General features: G+C 50.6%; 2 protein-coding genes across 6 annotated transcripts in view; both read right to left on the bottom strand.

The window, feature by feature from the left end:
* The window catches only part of TGFBR3L (transforming growth factor beta receptor 3 like), a 7,544-nt gene extending 3,230 nt beyond the window's left edge, over positions 1–4,314 (bottom strand). For both annotated transcript variants that reach the window (XM_051972505.1, XM_051972504.1), the window contains exons 1-3: positions 1,371–4,314; positions 965–1,036; positions 406–539 (exon numbers count right to left, since the gene is read on the bottom strand). In XM_051972505.1, the coding sequence (XP_051828465.1) occupies positions 406–539; positions 965–1,036; positions 1,371–1,707 (543 nt within the window). In that variant the 5' untranslated portion in view covers positions 1,708–4,314. The remainder of the gene's footprint in view (positions 1–405; positions 540–964; positions 1,037–1,370) is intronic.
* Positions 4,315–4,693: 379 nt separating this feature from the next.
* On the bottom strand, positions 4,694–18,409 carry MAP2K7 (mitogen-activated protein kinase kinase 7). 4 transcript variants are annotated; one of them, XM_051972499.1, is made up of 13 exons: positions 18,185–18,409; positions 16,821–16,868; positions 11,520–11,661; positions 11,092–11,158; positions 10,504–10,617; positions 10,183–10,302; positions 9,723–9,830; positions 9,268–9,447; positions 8,863–8,943; positions 8,260–8,402; positions 5,325–5,370; positions 5,074–5,204; positions 4,694–4,976 (listed from the first exon to the last, which is right to left on the bottom strand). In XM_051972499.1, exons 1-13 carry the CDS (start codon positions 18,306–18,308, stop codon positions 4,844–4,846), a joined length of 1,437 nt encoding a protein of 478 aa, XP_051828459.1. In that variant the 5' UTR covers positions 18,309–18,409; the 3' UTR covers positions 4,694–4,843. The 4 variants fall into 4 exon arrangements, with proteins under 4 accessions (XP_051828459.1, XP_051828460.1, XP_051828461.1 ...); XM_051972500.1 differs by lacking the exon at positions 16,821–16,868; XM_051972501.1 differs by having other exon boundaries at positions 4,889–5,204.
* Between the last annotated feature and the right edge of the window lie 1,580 nt (positions 18,410–19,989).

Raw genomic sequence — 19,989 nt, forward strand, 5'->3', positions numbered from 1 at the left:
CATAGAGCTACTTCTGGGACTTTAGAAACATAATCATCCCCACTCCCATAATCCACCACAGGATCACAGACTTGAGAGCCAAGAGACGGAGGGATCCAGCCCACTCCTCTCATTTTGCAGATGGGCAAACTGAGGTCGAGGGGGATACATTTTGTCCGAGGGCACACCAAGTATGCGGCAGAGCGCCGGCTTAAACCCTTCTCCTCTGAATTCTCCAGCACTTTCCGGGTTACCTTGTGAGATGGGCTTTAAAGCAGAGCCCAGAGCAGGGAAACAAACTTAAGCTAGCAACTCGGAGGAAGCCGGAACACAGTCCAGGGCCTTGGAACACAAACCCACCCCCACACACTCTCACCCCTGGCTGCGCGAGCCCCCTCCCATCCACAGCCCCAGCCTCCCCGTCACCTCCACAAACACAGGACTGTTGGCAGGCACCACGCAGGGCCCCGGGAACCTCCGGAACGTGTCCGAGCTGGAGACAATCAAGTTGAAGGGTGGGCGCCGAGGTCCAGGGCTGGGCAGGGCAGGAGACAGGCCAACTGGCCACAGAGAAAGCTGCGTGATGCCGGCTACGGGGAAGCCCCTGTGCGCCAGCTATCCCCCACTTCTGCAAATCCCTCTCCCCAAGCTCCAGAAGGGAACGTGGGCAAACCTTTCAAGCTGCATCCGCCTCCCCCCTTACAACTGTGGTCATTTTAAAATTCCCTGCCTCTGGAGAACACATCAAGTACGGGGAAGTACATACAAGGGCCTGGGGTGGGCAGAGTCTGGCTAGCCGGCTGGGATAATCCAGAAGTGGTGTTCAGGGCACTTGTTAGGCTCGCCTCAGTGGTCTTATTTCCCCCTCCCAAAATGAGGATAAATTCTGAGGACCCAACGAGTACATGGGGGAGCTTTAGGTAGCCTGGGGTACAGAAGCACGGCTACCACCTTCTCCCTCCCCAAAACAAACGCCCCTACTCACGTTCATGCCGGACTCTACCTCCCCCAGGGCTGTCCTGGGAGCAACAGAGAGAGGAGGAAGGTTCTGGTAGACCTGGGAGGGAAGGGGAGGCAAAGCCATCCCCTAAGTGACCAGTGCCAGGTTCCCTTCTCCAGCAGAGATGGTGGGCTCCCCTGCCCTCCCCTTTGCTACACTAAGTCCCTCAGCCAAGACAAGCCTCCCAAGATGGAGAACATCTCTCCGAGGTTAGAACTCAGCAGCTCTCTCCAGGAGGGGTGGCCAGATGGGAAAGGACTTGAAGGGGAAGTCGAGGAAATCTGGAAGCCTGAATGTTGAGAGGTCCATAGGGCCTCCCACACCCTTGGAAAAACAGAGCCCTGAGAGATGGGGATGGGCCAAGCCCGGATGAGGGCCGAGATCCTCTTACCCGTCCTCCCTGGGGGAGCTGGGGGAGCCTGCAGGAGGAGGGGAAGGAGGAAAGCAGACAATCCCACCATGTTGCCTCGAGGGGAGTCGGCTGGAGGCAGCAGTAACTGGCCTCCCGCCTTGCTGGGATGGGACCGGCCGCAGCCAGGACTAGCGCTGACGTAGGGCTGTGGACAGCCACTCCCCAGTCCCGAGACCCAGAGACTCAGGGCAGGGCTGGAAACACATGGCACCCCCCTCCCTCTGCCAGCTCGGGGAAAAGGCATCCATTGGCAGGGCTGTAGATCCAGGCAGATGGGGGGGGGGGCTCCCCAAAGTGACACCTGAGCTAAGCCCATTGGAGCAGGCTAGAGCAGCTCAAGGCCTTAGTCGCTATATTGGGAGACATGGGATTAAGAGTAGTCTCACCTGACCTCCCCACATCGGGAAGACCAAAGATCCAATCTAGGCAGGAGAATGACTCCCTTCTCCCACTGAAGTCTCAGCCCCCGCCATTGGCCCCTCGTCCCTCTCTCCCACAATCTAACCAATTCGAGACAGGGGGGAAATATCCCCTCACTCACCTCCAGTCCTCTTACCACACTCTCTCCTCCTCCCACATTCCCACCTCCCACTCCCAGGACCCCTTCTCCACTCGGGACATAGCTGAGGAAAAGGGCTTTTTGATGGTGGTTTTTTATTATTATTATTATTTTTTTTTATTTTCAAGCTTCTAAGAAGGGTTTACAAACAAGGGCATTTTGTTTTTGAAAAAGGGACAATAGGGCAATACTGTTGGCCCAGGTGCCCCCCAGTAGGCACCCACCCCCTCCCCACCCCTGTAAGAAGGGGGCACACACGTGTTTCTACCACTGCCTTCAACCACGAGGTACACAAGCTTGGGGTTGGGGAGAGCTAGGCCCCACCCAGCTCTCCCCCCACTGCTACCCCCCCACGTTGGCTCTCCTGGCCTTTCCCTAGGAAGTCGGCCAGGGTCCCAGGACAGGTCCTGAGAAGGAAGAGGGGACGGGGTGGCTCAGGCATCTGGCTAACCCAGCAAAAAGCTCAGGAAGTTCAGCTGGAGGAGAGGGACAGGACTAACAGCCGGGACTCTGGGAAGACTGGCTGGCGGAGGGTGGGGGGAGGGAAGGTGGCACGTTTCCATTTAACACTGAAATGAGGGCTGGGCCCAGGGAAGAGGGAAGAGCACACAGGCTCACAAAACAAAAGTTAAATTAAAATAAAACTGGACAGTTACAAAACAGGGCCAGCCCGGCCCTGCCACCAAGCAGACGGCCTTCCCCCTCATGAAAATCATTTTACTTGGCTCCAGGGCGTGGGGGACAAGTACTGGCTACTCAGATGTATGGGAGAGGGACAGGGTCTGGTTTCCCCTGGCACAAAGGGGCCCCCAGACAGCATTCGGGAGCGGGGTGGGGAAGGGCACAAGCCCCAAATCCCTTTCTGCTGGCCGTGTGGCCAAGCAAAGGGGGAGATGGCACCCGTGTCTCTCTGGGCAGAGAAAGGGAACTCCTCTAGCTTTAAGAGGCGGCCCATGAGAACAGAGACCAAGGAGACTACAGGGATGCTAAAGCCTACACTGAGCCAGTGAAGTCCATCGGGCTGTGTGGTCCTTGCCTTTGGCCTTGGTTCCTTTGCCTGGGGGGAAGGGGGGCCCTTCTGGGTCTGTGTGTGTGTCTGTGTGTGTTCCATTGGATCTGCATGCATCATCAAGAAAAAAAAGAAAGACCTTTTCTCTTCCTCCTCCCTCCTCGTCCCCCTGCCCACCACCTCTGGTGGCTCTGGAGGCCAATGGGGTGCAGGGGAGGGAGCAAGAACCACCTCTATTCACGCATCAATGTAAATAATAATAATAACAATAACAATAATAATAATAATAATTAAGAAACAATGCAATAAAACTGCATTTGCCTTTTCTCTGGGGACCTGCCAAGGCGAGGGCCAAGGTGGGCCAGGCAGCCCTGGGGACTGATTAATCTGTCTTCTTGGTTTGAGAATCTCATCCTAGATGCTCTCCAGGGTCCCGCCCTGTCTCCCCTCCTGGGGAGGGCTGAGAAGGCAGCCAGCCCCCTCATGCTAGGCCAGTCCTGGGAGGCTGGGCCTCCATTACCCACGAGCCAGAATGGAGGGCCGGCTCAAGGGATGAGTGGAAGGCAGGCCTGGGCAGCCTGCTGGGGCCAGGGTCCGTAGCCACTCTGTGCTCCTGCCCTCCGCACTTCCTCTTCGCCCTCTCTCACTAAGCTTGTCCACCTCGCCAAGTGTCCCGCCCCACGCTGAGCTTTCTCCTCCGCTCCCCACCTCTGCCACCCTCACACATCCTCACACCATCTCTGCCGACCTCCCTCTTCCTCCATCTGAGGTCCCCCGGGGAGGCTCCGGGGCTTGCCCGGCTCTTCCGGAGCCTCGGCCAGGAGCTGCACTGTCATTCCTTCCCTCCGGCCCGCCCGCCGGCCCTGTCCGCCATCCTTTCACATCCCGCTACACCAATGTCTGCTGCCTTCTGCCTGGTGACGCCTGAGCCCTGCCCGGACCCTCATGGCTACGTCTCCTGGCCCCAGGAAAGGCACACCTGGAACTCCAAGAGCAGGCACCTAAGATGGTCAACTCATCCCAGAGCTGGAAAGCAGAACCCCCCATGTTTGGGACTGGCTCAGGGCTGGATAAGTGGAGAGGGCCCCGGATCTGCATGAGGGAGGAAGCGAGGGGAAGGTCCCCCAGTCCACTTCACCTGGCTCCTGGGGACCACAGTGCACCCTGGGAGCATCCTCTGCCCTGCCTCTGGAATCAGGACCCAAGGTCTTTGCCCACATCTACCTTTTCTGCTGACAAAGCACAGATTAAAATGAGTCCCCACCACCTGCCCACTGTTGAACCACTGCCACAAGCAGCCAAACACGACTTTGGTTAAAGTTTCTGAAGGTACCGACACCCCCATGTAAGAATCAGCCCACCCCACCCCACCCCCCAACATATCCCCCCAAATAAAATAAAATAAACTCCATAAAGGACCCCCTGAGATCAACAAGAGAAAAACTGACCCACTGCAGGCCACCTGACCACCCCCAGCTGGCCAGACGTGCTCTTCACCTGCCCCCCCCACATTCCCAGGGACAAAAACCTTGGGAGTGACACCCAAAGAGCAGCAAGCAAGCCCTCCCAGACCACCTGACCCCAGCTCTTATGGCTTGCAAAGTGATCCTCAAGCCAGAAGAGTGGGCAGGAGAGAGGGGACAGAATAAGGATTCAGGCAGCTCTCCCCTGGGCCTCCAGGAGCCCACCCAAGCCCAGAGGTTACAACTGAATAAATAGAGTCTAATGTGGACCTGTCTTCCATCTTCTGTTCACAGTGTCAGGGGGAGGGGGGCGTACAGCTCTCCCCCAGGAAAGAAGCCGGAGGCCCAATTGGTGCCAGTTTGTCCTCAGCTGAAAGGCAGGGGGTGGGGGAGGCGGGTCTGGAGGGCCCCCACTTTGTCTTCAGCTCTCTGTGGCTGTCCACGTTTCTGTACTCCCTCCCCAGCTCCATGTGACATCTGGCCCGCCAGCATGGGGGGAGGCAAGTGGAAGACTGGTACATCTGGGGGCCGGGGTGGCAGAGCCCCTGCTGCAGCTGGAGTGGGGGGAGGAGTGGGCTGACTGGCCATTTGTCTTGCCCCCTTCTCCCCCAGCCCCTGCTGACCCTCCCAGGCTGGTCACCACTTGGCTACCTGAAGAAGGGAAGGTGATGCTGGCTCAAGATGCCGCTAGTCCGGGGGGACTCTGTCTTCGCCATGACATCCTTGAACCAGGACGCCACATCCACTTCCAACATCTCGTATCGTTTGATGAAGCTGTGTTCCTGTGGGGGACAGGAAGGAGCAGGTCAGACCTGGGATCTGTAGCTCCGGACCCCTCTCCTCCCTCCTGCCCCAAGGCCTTGGAGCTCCCAGTCCCAGGGAAACAGGCAACGTGTACTCACAAGTAGCTTATTGTACTTTGGTCTCTTCCTGTGATCTTTAGTAAGGCTAGGGAATAAGAAGATACCTGCATGAGTGTGTGACACGGGCCACTTCCCTCTTGAAATGGGGGGTAGGATACTTAAGGGGGGAGTAGAGGTGACTTGTTCCATGGGTCAATCCCTCCAGTCCTGCCCTTCCAAGAACCGAAGACCCCAAAAAGCTGCCGTGTCACAGGTTTACCCAGACTCTCCTCCCTCAAGGGGTGTCTGTACTTCCAGGGGGAAGGAAACTCCTTAGCCTGAGCCCTGGTCACTAGAGCCTGCCCTGCTGATGCTGATGCTGATCCCCTTCGTTCCGCCAGGGGAAGAAGGAAACTCGTCCTAAGATGGGAGGGAGATGGCCCGCCGGACATCAGAGCTGAAAAAACCAGAGCTAAGCGCGGCAGAGTACTCGGCACCCTGAGAACCGGCCAAACCCTGGGACTTTTCTTCCTTTCCCATGTCCTGCTTTACACAGCTCCCTCTGTCCTATCTAAAGTGACAACTCTTCAAAAGGCATCCAAGGACCATGCAGGACATCTCCACCTGAGTGTCACCGTGTCACCTGAGATTCAACTTGTCCAAAACTGAATTCAGCCTCTACCTTATCACCGTCCATGTCACCTGCACTGTCTCCCTGATGAAGGACCCATACGTAGCCTTCCTTCTGCACTCTCCTGTCACCCCCTGTCATGCCTGGCCTAGGCCACTCCGGCCGGACACCTGGCTCCCACGTCCTGGAGAGCAGGAGCTAGGATGAGGCTCCAGGGCTACATGCCCAAGGATCCCTACTCTGTTAGTGCTGACATGTAACCTCCAGGAGGGGCCACTCAGCTCCCTTGCTAGTTGTCAAATATTCCCTCTTATCAGGCTTCAGTCTTGGTCAGACCCTCCTGTCCATTCTTCCAGTGCTGTTTGTGAGAACCCTCCAAGCTACGGACAACTGGTGTCAAGTACCAAGTCCCCTCCTCCCTCTCCCCCATTCTCCTGCCAGAAGTCTCTTTTATTCAGATCCAAACCTCTCCAGTTCCTTCACTTGATTTTCCTATGGCATTTAGCTCTAGTCCTCTTCAGATCCTGGCCACCCTTCTGGGGAATGCTCTCGAGGATCTATGGCAGGGGTCCTCAAACTTTTTAAATAGGGGGCCAGTTCATTGTCCCTCGGACTACAGTAAAAACAAAAACTTTGTTTTGTGGGCCTTTAAGTAAAGAAACTTCATAGGGGGATAATCGTCCTCAGCAGCTGCATTTGGCCCGCGGGCCATAGTTAAGGCCTCTTTTAGTGCAGTATGGAGCAGCATTGCCTCTGGCTCAGTCACAATACATCTGCAGTTCACTAAAACCTTTTTTTTTTTCACTCGAGCTAATATCTTACTTCCCCTTTCTTGTAACAAAAAGATTTTGGAAACACAAACCTGAAACATCACCTTTATTCCTATTAAATTTCACGGAAGCAATTGCTCTGGCCTAGCAAGAGCTTTCTAAACCATAATTCTATCATTTGTCCTTCCCAGCTTCACCTTGTTTCCAAAATGCAACAAACATAACAAAAAAAGTTTCTCTCAGCCCAGAGTACTTACTCCTTGGAGATCTCCCTCTCAGCCTACCTCACCTCATTATGTGATCATTCTTTGGGCACCTCTTAATTTCTCCCCAAGCAATGTCTACAGGATTAAGTCCCAACTCCTCAGCCTATGGTCAAGAATCTCTACAACCTAAGTGGCTAGAAGCTGGAAAATGAATGGATGCCCATCAATTGGAGAATGGCTGGGTAAATTGTGGTATATGAATGTTATGGAATATTATTGTTCTGTAAGAAATGAGCAGCAGGATGAATACAGAGAGGACTGGCGAGACTTACATGCACTGATGCTAAGTGAAATGAGCAGAACCAGGAGATCATTATACACTTCGACAACGATATTGTATGAGGACGTATTCTGATGGAAGTGGATTTCTTTGACAAAGAGACCTAACTGAGTTTCAATTGATAAATGACAGACAGAAGCAGCTACACCCAAAGAAAGAACACTGGGAAACGAATGTGAACTATCTGCATTTTTGTTTTTCTTCCCGGGTTATTTATACCTTCTGAATCCAATTCTCCCTATGCAACAAGAGAACTGTTCGATTCTGCAAACATATATTGTATCTAGGATATACGGCAACATATCCAACATATAAAGGACTGCTTGCCATCTAGGGGAGGGGGTGGAAGGAGGGAGGGGAAAAAAATTGGAACAGAAATGAGTGCAAGGGATAATGTTGTTAAAAAAAAAAAAAAATTACCCTGGCATGGATTCTGTCAATATAAAGTAATAATTAAATAAAAATTTAAATAAATAAATAAATAAATTTAAAAAAAAAAAAAAGAATCTCTACAACCTAACCCCACTTTCTCCCAACAGCCTTCCAAGTATCCATTCTAAGCAAGGCAAGCCTTTTCATTGACCATTCCCAGCTCTAATAATCTTTCCAACAATGTCCTCTCTTCCTCTTCTTTCTTTCCCATCCTGCCCGGAATACTAAGGTCAACAATGATTTTTGCCTTCTCAAAAAAGTTCACAGGTTTTGTATTCTGAAAGCCAGAATCTAAAACTTATGCAAGCTGTCCCAATTATTAAAGCTTTAATAAACTTAAAATCACACTTGGGACACCCAGTCAATCCTCTCTCCACCTTGCTCATGAGTTCCTCGAGAGAAGAGATCAATCAGGCCTTTCCCCTTCCTGTATCCCTTGTATGTACAGCAGGCTCTCTAGGCCCCTGCTTTATCCCAATGGCATTCTGATTTTGAAGTCTACTAACCATAGCTCTGCTAAATAAATTAGTTAAAAAGTAGGCACATGGGGAGTTGAGGGAAGAAATGGAGGGAGGAGGGGAAATTGAGGAGCATTGTGTACAAGGAGAGGACTCACCAGTCTTTAACAAAGGACTGAAAGTCCACCGAGAAGCCCATATTACTGGGCAGAAGGGGTGGTTCTTCCTGCAGGACCTTGGTGAGGACCTCAAAGTCAGTCTTGCAGTTCTTGTAGGGGAACTGCCCAGTCGCCAACTCCACCTAGGTAGGAAGGGCTGAGAATGTGGTCACCTTCCCTTCTTCCATTGCTCTTTTCCACCCTCTCTCTCACCCTCTGCAGTTAGTTCCCCTCTTGCATCAAGTTCTCTACCCCACCTGTGTCCCTCTTTCACGGATTTCCAAAATCAAAGAGCATCCAAGTCCAACCTTACCCTGCACAAGACTTCTTTCTACAGTAAACCTGACAAATGGTCATCCAAGATCTGCTTGAAGACTGGCAGTGATAGAAAGCCCACTCCCTCTCAAGAGGGCCCATTCTATTTCGCCAATTCTCTTCCAGTCTCAAATTCATGGGAGGATTCTCAAGCCCCTGGCTTTCAAAGTCATGTTAACTTCAATTTCCTTCATACTGTGTTTGTTTTGCAATTGTCTCCAGCCCCCAGGAGGCCTCCTCTATGCCCAGGGTGCTGCTGGGCATCTGGCCCAGGTCTGCTTGGCTCACCAGTGAGATTCCCAGGCTCCACACATCTGCTCGGATATCATAATCAGGTTTGGTGGGATCTGGAGGGTCTATTCGCTCCGGCTGGTAAGAAGGAAGAGACAGACAATTTCTTCCAACAGCTCTCACAGACAAACCCATGAGGATAGGGCAAAGCAAACAGCCCAGGAAACACCTGGGAGGGTTACCTGTAGGCCAGAGGACCAGCCCAGGTCAGTAACTCCCAAACTTGTAGAGATGAAACACAATCATTCTAGTATTTTATACTCCCTCCCACTTTCCTCAACTCCAACCCTGGATAAAAATTCAAGTCAACAAAGACGTACCCCAGAGACAGGTGACAACCTGCTAGACCACTACGATGCCAGGGTTAAGGAAAGCCTGGCCCATCCGGGACCCGCAGCTTACCGCCATGTAAGCTGCACAGCCGGCGCTTCTCGTCTTGGCCTTGGAGTCCACCAGGCGGCCACTGATGCCAAAGTCACAGAGCTTGATCTGGCCCCGCTCATCGAGCAGGATGTTGGATGGCTTCACATCTCTGTGGATCACCCCATGCTTCTCCTTCAGGTAGTAGAGCGCCTTAACAATCTGCAACCACATCCACCCATCCCAGCCAGGACACTTTTACTGCTGGGGGGCGGGGTAATGGCCCCAGCCCCTCTCACCGCCCTTTCTGCCACTCCTCAGTTCCCCTCCCAGAGCCCAGCGTCCTTCCTACAGCCCCCACCACATGCAGTGAGGCCTCCAAGCCTAAGCATAACAGTGCAAGACTCCAAGTTCTCGCTCCTCCTTCTAGCACATCCAGGTCTATAAAGCTCTGAAGGGACCCCTGATTATCCTCCAATCCATCTCCACCTACTTACAGCCACAGTCATCTTGCCTAAGATCCGCTCTGGGATGGGCCCTTGAATCCTCTTCTTTAGCTTCTCAGCACAGGTGCCCATAAGCTCCATGGCAATGAAGACATCTGTCTGTGGAGGAGATAAGGGGAAACAGCTGGGAGAGAGGAAAAGCCTTCCCCAGCCCAAGATGTTGTTTGTCCCGGAGCTGGCACACTCCTAGGTATTTTGAAGCCACGGGAATACAGTTTTTTGGGGGTGGGGGGAAGGCAACCTCAGAAATTTAGAGAAAAAAAATTTTTAGCACTTTTTATAAATCTAAAATCACTCCTTTAGTTCACAAACCAAGAATGAATTGTGTAATTTGATTTACATAAAAGTATGCAGGGGAGTGGAAGAGGAAAGTGGCAAGGGAAGGGAAAACAGAAGATGTATGGGGCCAAACCACAGAGCAGAATGCATTCTGCTTGACCCAATCACTCACATTGGTGATGAAGGTCCCAAAGCACTGAACAATGTAGGGACAATCATGGCTCTTGAGCACCACATCCAGATCCATAAGAATTCGCTTGTTTTCTTCCTTGTTTCCAGAGCGGCGCATTTGCTGCAGAAGACCATTGGAGTTGCAAAGGGGGGTCAGGGCTGGGAAGGAAGAGGGCAGGAAGCAGAACCTCACCTTGAGTGGGACAGGGTGACCTGCCCTCCTAAAGGGCCCCTTCTTGGTCTAAGAGGGGCAGAGCAGACCTGCCTAGATCCAGACATAAAGAGTGGGAGAACCAGGAAGGCAGGTGGGGCTGGTGTCTACCTTGACAGCAAGGATGTGGCCCGTCTTCTTGAATCGCATCTTCCAGACCTGGCCACATGTGCCACTGCCCATCTCACCCAGATTCTCTAGGTCATTGATCTCTGCCTGGTATCTCTGGGGAAAAAGAAAGCAGCAATTATCATCAGCAAATGTTATTTCTCACAGCATGGCAAATGTGGAAATGTGTTTAGAAGAATTGCACATGTTTAATGTATAGTGGATTACTTGTTGTCTGAAGAGGAGAAAATGGGGGGAGAAAAATCTGGAACACAAGGTTTCGCAAGGGTGAATGTTGAAAACTATCTTTGCATATATTTGGAAAAATAAAAAGCTATTATTGCAAAAAAAAAATCAATTCAAAATATTCCCAATGCAAAACAACAATAAATACAAACACTCACACACACACATCCCCCAAAACCATTATTCCCACCTCTGTCCTACAACCCATTGTCCCCTGTCCAGAAATTTCCAGAATACTCTTCCTTAAGGCTCAACCATCCATCCACCCTCCACTCCCACCTCCAAGGCCTCTGCTGTGTTTGGTGCAACAGGCAGGAGAGGGAAATGAGTGACAATCATTCTCACCTGGCCTCCAATGGTCAGGTATCCTGTCTGCTTCATAATCTCCTGCAGCTTCTGGTCAATTTCTATGCTGAGGGAGAAGAGACAAGGGGGCGGTGATCCTGATAGTCACACACTTAGGGACTGGCAGCCCCAAAACAACTTTACCCCATGGAGCAGCAAATTCCACTGACTCTTCCTACCCTAACAGGGACAGCTGGACAGTCTATTTCCTCATTCTCCCTATTCCAAAGTCCCACTCAAGTGCAGTCCCCATTGTCCCAAAGCTTCTTTTTTGCCCACACTGACAAATCCCAGGGCTTTTCCCAAAGCCATCTTACATTCCCAAACATCAGCAATATCCCCTCGATCCTCTGACACTTGCCCACCTCTCCGCATCCTCACTCAAAGACTCCTAAACCTTAGACCATCTTCTATCTCTGTCTCCTCACCTCTCCATGCTGCGTGGCATAAACAGTGGTGTAGGGAGCCCCAACATGTGCCGGGGCCGAGCTGGCGGGGTGGGCTGCTGAGGGGAGCTCTCCGAGGAAGGCGATCGGCTACCCCCGTCATTGGCCAGAGGAAGCTGCAGGGCTGTGAGAGAGAAGGGAGGATAGGAACAGCCGAGGAGTAAAGGAAAAAGAAATGTCAGTTTTCTAAGGACAGCCCATCTTCCAGGCCCCACAAGACTCTGCCCAAAGAGCTCCTCCACTACAACTAACAATTAACTACTAAAAAAACCAAACTAATGCCTAGAAAAGGCCCAAGCATTCTGTCCCTCCAAGAGAGTCGTGCAATTAATCTTTCCACTGTCCCAAAGGTGCAGAACAGACTTAGGATATCAGCCATCCAGCTATGGGTCCAGATGTTGGGGACCTTTTTCCTTCAGGTTACCCCCTTTCCTACAATGAAGAACTCTTAGTATAGCTCTATTCTAGATCTGACTCACTTTCGTGGGAAGTGAGATGACCCAACCCAAATGGCCCCTTCATTCAGTCCTGAATATCAGGAAAGGTAACCCCAACTCTTTGCCCACCACTCAACGGGAATCAGGGAATCATCTCCTAGGTTTGAAAGCAACAGAAGCAGGAGGCTATTTGAAGACTGAACAATCGGGGACATCCTCTCTTTCTTCCCCTCTCAATGCCCCAGCCAGGAAAGAGGTTGGCTTTCAGTTACCTGCTACTGCAACCACCCAAGGAGCTTAAAGCATTTAAGTATTGACTGGTCCAGCACTTTGGTCCCAGGGGAAGGGACCAGTTTATCCTTCTCCCATTCCTCTGATTATGAAGGGACAGGATACTTCAGGATCCACACTAAACTAGAGATTTTCTTTGAAGCTCCAAAAGAATTAGGTCTTAGGCTAGGTCGGGCAAATATGCATCTGGACAGAGAGGGATGGGAGAAGGGAGCAAAAAGGACTTGATTTCCTAACACCCTCCAGGCCCCACAGGCTGTTCCAGTAACATCATTCCCACTAGCAGCAGAGCTTCAGCACCCCCATCCCTGCCTCTCAGGATCCAGAAGAAAGCAGATGGTGGGCCAGGGAGAACCACAAAACCTTTAGCAGTAAAGGGAATCTAAGGGTTTATTGCTGATCCCTTCATTTTAAAGATGGAGAAAACGAGGCCTAAAGAGGGCAAAATCAGTTGGTCAAAACCATGCTGTTTAGTAGAATGGGCCTGAGCCCATGTAATGGGCCTTCTGAGACCGCCCAGGACAGGGTTCTTTCCTCTTCTCAATGCAGAGGAAACAAGACCTCGATGTGGCTCACGGTCCCCGGAGCCTGGCTTCTGAACACTGACTGCTCTTGGTTTGTAGAGCACAGCCCTCAGACCCAGGGAGCTCACCCTCTTCGAGAAAGGGGAGGGCTCAGAGGAGAACCCGAGCATGGGTGCCCAGCCCCCAGCCGCCAATCTTCCCATGTCAGTCCCTCCAGATACTAAGGCGTGCACAAGAGCAGGCCTCTGACGGGCTTTTCCCCAATGCCCACCCAGCCCCATAAGCAGAGGGAAAGACGGAAGCCAAAGGGTTGGGGGGGGGGGGCAGATTCCCAGGAAGAAGTCAAAGGGAACTCACAAGTCCAGCCTCCTCTTAGTGGGCTCCCTCTAAGAAGCAGGGGGTGTATGTGGATTGGGGAACATCAGACCTCCTGACAGCCCTGACAAATTATATCACATCAAGCAGCCTGCATGCAGGAGAGCTGGCCCCTTCATGCAACTAATAGCCCCCCGGAGGGGCAGGACATGCTGTAGGCAGGCAGGCAGCCACTCTGGGTGAGGGATGGAGGATGGGGATGGGATGAGGAAAAAAGGAATACCACTCAAGTGTTAAAGGAGAAAGAGGAGATCTGGAAAGAAAGACAGTTTCAAACACGTAAACACAAGAGACTGAACAGCAATGAGGAGAGTGTGGGGGAGAAGGAGAAAGACAGACAATGAGATTCAGGACAGAAAAACAATAGCAGCAACTACTACTCCACTAAAGAGGATAACAAAGGGAGAGGATGAGAGCCAGAGGGCTCATGAAGGGAGGCTCTGTCAACATGGACTAGGAATCTATGGGTTGTTGAAGGCAGGGAAGGAGCTGCTGAACAGAGACAGAGGCTTAAAAGAAGTGGAAAAGATGAGATTTATTGACTGGGGAAATCGAGGGGAAGGAGGGGAGGGAGAGAGGAGGTAGAGTGTCAAAGGAAGGAAAAAAAACAATCCTTCACAAGCTGCTCTATCTTGGCTCAGAAAGGAAACTTCCTCAAGAAAATCATCTAGGCTGGTGCTGTGTCTTCAGCATTAACAGGTGGGAAGCCTGAAGGCAAATACTACTGGCACTTTGAGTCCTCCAAGAAGGATTTCTTAAGGCCCATAGCCCATTCCCAAATGGGTGGGTCACAAAAATGACAGGATAATGATTTCCAGGTCAGTCTTTCAAATGGGGCCTCTCTGTTCCGAGATAAGTTTATCTCTAGGGAAAACAGTACTCTAGGAAGCAAATGGGAAATTCTCCAGGATGTCTTTCATTTCCAGTTCAATGAGGTGAGGGAGCTGGACTGGACTCCACTGACTTGGCGCAGCTCTGACCCATCCTCTGATTCCCAAGTTTTCTCACTTGTCAAGGCTTCTCTTTGCATAACTATGTATAAATTAAAGGGAAAGAGTTTCTGCTCACTGAGGCATCTGGGGAAGTCTGGATATCACAGAGGCCAGACACATTGCCTCCATTAATAAATGTTCATTGAACTGGTAGCATTAAAGACAAGACGCCTCTTACAAATAAGGAAAAGTTCACGGAAGGAAAGTCTGAGGTTGTTTCAAGTGCTGTTCCTCTTCGCACTTTGTGGTCACTATTCACTCTTTGTCCTGCTATTTTAGGATAAACGCCAAGTGCTTTTCTCTTGGTCTTTCTTCTCTTCCACACCACCTTCAATGCTCTGCCTTTATCCTACTACTAGAACATCACTAGAAACCAGCCCTACTCCTGCCCATACTATTCGTACTAGGGCCTGGAGATCATCACCACCTTGTCACTGGAACTCGTGGCTGGCCTTGGGAGCAAGAGGGGAAAGAAAGAGGCCCAGAATATTATCCACAGTCAGAAAGGACCTGAAAGAGCCTTTATTTTAAATCCCATGTTTCACTGCTCCCTAAAATGCGGGGAGGGCACAGGTCAAACCACAGAAAAAGAGATGTGAGGTACACCTTCTGCCCTTTCAGACTCACCCCATATCCTAAGTCAAGGAGCCTAGCGATGAGGAAACTGGCAAAGGGTGGACCTACTGCCACAGCTGTCAGGGGACTTTTCAAATGAAGTGAGTCCAAGAGTAGGAGAGCACTGGGGCTGAAAAGTACTTAGAATGCCTCCTGTCCTCGGGAAGAAACCACACTAGCTTAGACTCTGGCTTCCTGACTCAATTTGGCCTGCCCAATTGTAAAGGACAGCCAGAAAAAAGCTCAAAGGACTGGAGAACTCGAAACAGAATCCCCACCAACTTCTTCCAAATGGTTTTATTCATCCTTGCTAATAAGGAAAAAAAGGCTTACTGCTGACTTACTGCCGGCTCTTATCACTTCATCTCTAGACTGTTCCAATGGTCAGCCAGTTGGTTTTCCTGCTTCAAGTCTTTCTTCACACCAAACCATCTTCAACTCAGCTGACCAAGTGATTTTCCTTTAGGGAAGGTCTGCTTACAGACCAGTCTTCCATTCGATACACTTCCAGGGCTCCCCATTGCCCTCAGGATAAACTATAAGCTGAGTTTAAAGGCCCTTGATGATCAGAGTCCTTCTTACTTTTCCAGTCTTTTTACACACCTTACACCTTCCCTGTACTCTAATCCAGTGACCAGCCTTTTTTCTCTTCCTTGTATAAGGTCCTTCAGATCTCCCAACCCTGTGCCTTTTATAATAATGATCGCAATAACTAGAATTTACATAGCACTTTAAAGTTTGCAAAATAATTTACAAATATCTCATTTTATTCTCATCCAAAACCCTGGAAGTAGGTGGTTATTATTCCCATTGTACAGATGAACAAAATGAGGCAGAAAGATTCGATGCCTTGCCCAGAGTCACACAGCTGTAAGGGTGGATTTGAACTTGGTCTTCCTGTCTTTGGATCCAGGGCTCTACATGGCATCTCCCATCTGCCTTTTCAGTGGCTTTCCCCCAGGCATGGAACGCTTTTCTTCCTCACTTCTTCCTCCTTGATTTCTTCAAAGTTTAGCTTGAATCCTATGTTCTCCAATAAGTTTTCCCCTGTCCTCCTTAATGCCAGGGATTTCCCTCTGAGCTTATCTCTAACTCATCCTGCCACATAGAAGGTGTTGATAAATGCTTGTTGACTTGACAGAGAGGATGGGGTGGAGAGATAGGGAGGCATCCATTACTTTCTACACTAATTAGTGGAATCTATTTGGAGGCCAGGTTTTAGGAGGATGATGCTGTGACTATTCTGCTCTATTTCACCCAGCTGTATATAAACTGGACCCCAGGGGGCCAGAAGGCAAGATGGGGGAGCTGGTCAACTGGGTCAGTTGAAAGACAGGCGAAATATCAGAGTAGTTATTATATATGAATCAATCTAAGGATGAAACAGGACTGGAATCACCAGGCTTAGGGAGCATAGAACATCCAACCTGCTCCCCCAAATCAGATGGTGACTCCGGGGCAAGAAGCAATGAAAACTGAGGAGGAAGGTCTTACTCTTGGCAAGTGCTGACTCAGGGGAAAAACTTGGATGGCAAAGCACAGGAATAGAATAGTAGATACTAAATTTCTAGATTCAACCTCAAACACTGTTTGGGCTAAGGCCCCAAGAACAATAAGTAGTAGAAACAGATCGTACAAAACTAATTAGGAACTGATGTTGAGAGAAATAATCAGAATACACACACACACACACACAATCAGATAAAGCCAATCAGCAAGAAGCACATACAACTTATCCCACCACAGCCAAAGAATAAGACAGACGTACTCCTTTGGATACAAAGAGATTCATCCACACACTGCACTCAGACAATTTCAAAACTCAAAGGCTGAGAGAGCCTACACATCACTCTACAAAGAAAGGCATGGTGAACAGGACAAAGAGGAGGACAGAAAGAGAGAGTGCTCCAGGAACAGGTAGACAGAGGTAGAGAAAGAGAAAGAATCAGACAGGGATAACTGAACACACAGCAGTTCTATGCGGGCTGAAGGCAGCAAGTTAAGTCAATGATGCAGAAGTCCAAGCGGTGATGATAAAAAGGCTGGTACCTGCTCGTTGGGACGGGGCAGGAGCAGGGCTTAGAGTGATCACAATAACTGGATGGGGAAAAGGAAGAAAAAAAAAAAACAACACCACAATAAATAACAGAAACTATCAATTGATCCAAAGGAAAGAAATAAAATCATAACAAAGAAGAAAGGGGAAGGGGAGGCACCAAATCAATTCGAAGGGAAAAGATGAGGAGAAAACCAACAGAGATGGGAAAATGGGATGGAACCAACAATGAATGCACACATCTGAAGGAGGGACCCCTCCCTCAATAGTCCTCTCTTTCTGATTAAAGGGCACTGGTCCCATCCCTCTTCAAACCCAATTTTACTTCCTGGCAGTTTGTGGCTGATCCAGGCACAAACAAAAACCCAAATAGCAGCCCAGGGCAAATGATAACACTGGACCATCTGGAAACCAGTCCGGATGGTCTCCGATCTCCTGTCCCCAAAAGAACCAGGTGAGGGACTCAGGCGCTCCCAATTAGAAAGGAGAGGAGAGGCAAGGATGGGAAGACCAGAATCCCAGATCTGTTGGGGGGCAGGGGTGGCGGAGGCTGGGGGAGTTTAGGCAGCAACTGGGAGAGAACACCCGGGTTTCCAGAGCCAGGCTTTCCTGACCTGGCTGGAAGAGGAATCCCGCACTTCCAAAAAGGAGATCTCCCCTGTCCCTGCAAAATTCTGGGGGTCTCCTCCCTTAAGGCTATCGCTGAAATTAAAGATTGCTGAAATTCCTATAGAAGGAAAATCCTTTGCTCGCTCGTTCCCTCCTCCAAAAACTAGGAGTCAACTTAGTGCGGGGTCTGGGGGATGCTACTCCCCGAAAACTGGACAGAAGGGCATGCTATTTATTGATAAACGCTTGGAAGCGGAACGGGAAGAGAGGGGGAACCAAAGATGTCACCCCCTAACTCCTCAGGGCTGGAGAACGGAGAGAGCTTAGTCTCCTTCCCACCATGGTCCTAAGTTTGGAGAGGAAGAGTTTAGGAAAGGGGGAAGGGGGCTGGTAGGATTCCTCCCTCCTTAAGGGCTAAGGAGGAGGAAGGAAGAAAGAGAAGGGAGGTGAGGAGTCAGGGGAAGGGCTCAGGGGAGTTCCTTGCCCCCCTTCGGGTCAGAAAGGAGGGGACCGGAAGTCTTCCCCCTCCCCCAGGCTTGGAGTACAGCCCTGGGTCAGGGTGACCCTCTCTCCCCATGGCCAACGGAGGGAGGGGGAGTCTCGGGAGAGAGAGGAACCTGGAGGGGTAAGCCGAGGGGTTCCGGAAGTCAGGGGCGGAGTTTCGGGTCAGGGGCGGGGCATCTCATCCTGACGCCCCGCCCACCTCCCCTCCCCCTTCTTCCCCTCCCCCCCTTGCAGACTTCCTTACTCGGCCTGGGCCGCTGCGGGCTGATCTCCAGGTTGAGGTCGATCCTCCGCCGGGCCTCGCGGTTCTCTTGCTTCAGCTTCGCCTCCAGGCGGGACAGTTTCTGCTCCAGGGAGGACGCCGCCATCTTCCCCGCCGCCACCGCCACCGCCGCCGCGCACCTCCCGCCCGTCCGACCCTCAGACAAACACCGCACTGCGCTTGCGCTGGGATGACCCCACCAGGCCTCCGTCCCACACCGAAGTGCGCATGTCTTTATCTGTCACTGCCCGCCCTTCCCTTTCGGAACACACTGCACCTGCGCTTTCTGCTTTTTTCCCGCCCCTGTCCTCCCTTCTCGTTCCCCAAAGGCCAACGGTGCGCAAGCGTGGCAGGAAGGCTCGCTCCACCAAGGGATCGCCTCCGGCCACGGAGAGCAATTCGTACTACGCCTGCGCGGGGACGCCCATGACCTATCAAAGGGGAGGAACCTTATAGCTACGGGGATAGGTTTCTGGCCCAGAGCGGGAAGGATGTCCGGGCGCAAGTGTACGCTGGCTTGGCCGTGAAGGAAAAGGGGGACTCCGTGGCGCGTGCGCGCAGGGGGGCGGTGCCGGCTTCTTCCGGTCGCGCACTTAACGGTCATTTCCAGTTGTTGCTGGGAGTCATTTGGGGTTTCCTCGAGACTTGAGGTGCAGAAAAATGAGACCTTTGGCTCAATAATTTCTGTAAGAGCCTCGACGAGGCTGGGGGACGAAGCCTGAGCCGGAGACTTCCCTCAAGTCCGGCGAATTCACCTTCCCCTGCGCTCTTGCCTAGGCTAGCATTCCCTCGGGCGATATTTTTATTGTCCCTAATTAATAGTTGGAGTGCTAGATTACTCCGCTAATTGAGACCCAAAGCAACGCCCTACCCTCATTGGGACCTTTAAGGGATCGAGATTATAGTAGCGTTCACTGAGCTTTAGTCAGTTATTATCGAAACGAATGTTGGCTAAGAATGAGAACTGTCTAGATGGAACCGAGCAGACTGACACGCGCAGAAATGTGACCGGAGCTACCGTGAGCTTGAGGATGTAAACTTTGGGGATAAAGAGCTTGATCAAAACTGTTGGGGGAAACTGGAAGGCAATCTACCAGAAATTGAGCATGGATTTACGCCAATTATCAAGATGAGGTCAAAAGGGACACTTGAAAGATATAAAGGGAGTTGTCAGTAAATTAAGAACGTGGAGCATATCAGACTTACGGATTGGAGAATTTGTGAATAAACGAGAGGTATAAAATGGATAATTTTGATTACGTTAAGTTAAAAAGAAGCTACAAATGTAACCAAAATGAGGGAGAAAATTGAGACAATTTATAGACAGTTTCTCAGATAAAATTGTCATATCTCAAACATATAGAGAACTTTGTCAAACATAAGAATATGAGTCATTTCTCTCTTGATAGTCAAACAATATGGACTGTGTTTTGGTTTTTGTTTGGGAGGCAGTCAGCTAAGTGACTTTCTTGGGGTCACACACAAGTGTTATAGGCCAAATTTTACTCTGGGCCTAGTACTCTTATTAATTGTACCATCTACTTGTCCCAAAAGGTGGATTTTCCATGAAGAAAGCAAAGCTATATATAATCATATGAAAAAAAATGCTCTAAATTATTATTGATTAGAGAAATACAGATTCAAACAACTTAGAAATCATGCCATGTCTTATCAGATTGGCTAAAGGGAAATCAGATGTCTAAGGGGATGTGGAAAATTGGGATGGGAATTGTGAACTGATCCAAGCATTTTGGAGAACAATCTGGAATTATGCCCCCAAAATTAGA

This window comes from Antechinus flavipes, chromosome 1, assembly GCF_016432865.1.
Source record: "Antechinus flavipes isolate AdamAnt ecotype Samford, QLD, Australia chromosome 1, AdamAnt_v2, whole genome shotgun sequence".
In the NCBI taxonomy this organism is placed as follows: Eukaryota; Metazoa; Chordata; class Mammalia; order Dasyuromorphia; family Dasyuridae; genus Antechinus; species Antechinus flavipes.

Excerpts from the sequence above, each read along its gene's own strand:
- MAP2K7 (XM_051972499.1), bottom strand. The coding sequence starts at position 18,308 with ATGGCGGCGTCCTCCCTGGAGCAGAAACTGTCCCGCCTGGAGGCGAAG. Across the intron at positions 11,159-11,519 it reads ATGCCACGCAGCATGGAGAG|CATAGAAATTGACCAGAAGC; the intron begins GTGAGGAGACAG and ends CTTCTCCCTCAG. Across the intron at positions 9,448-9,722 it reads TAGGCAAGATGACTGTGGCT|ATTGTTAAGGCGCTCTACTA; the intron begins GTAAGTAGGTGG and ends ATGTGGTTGCAG.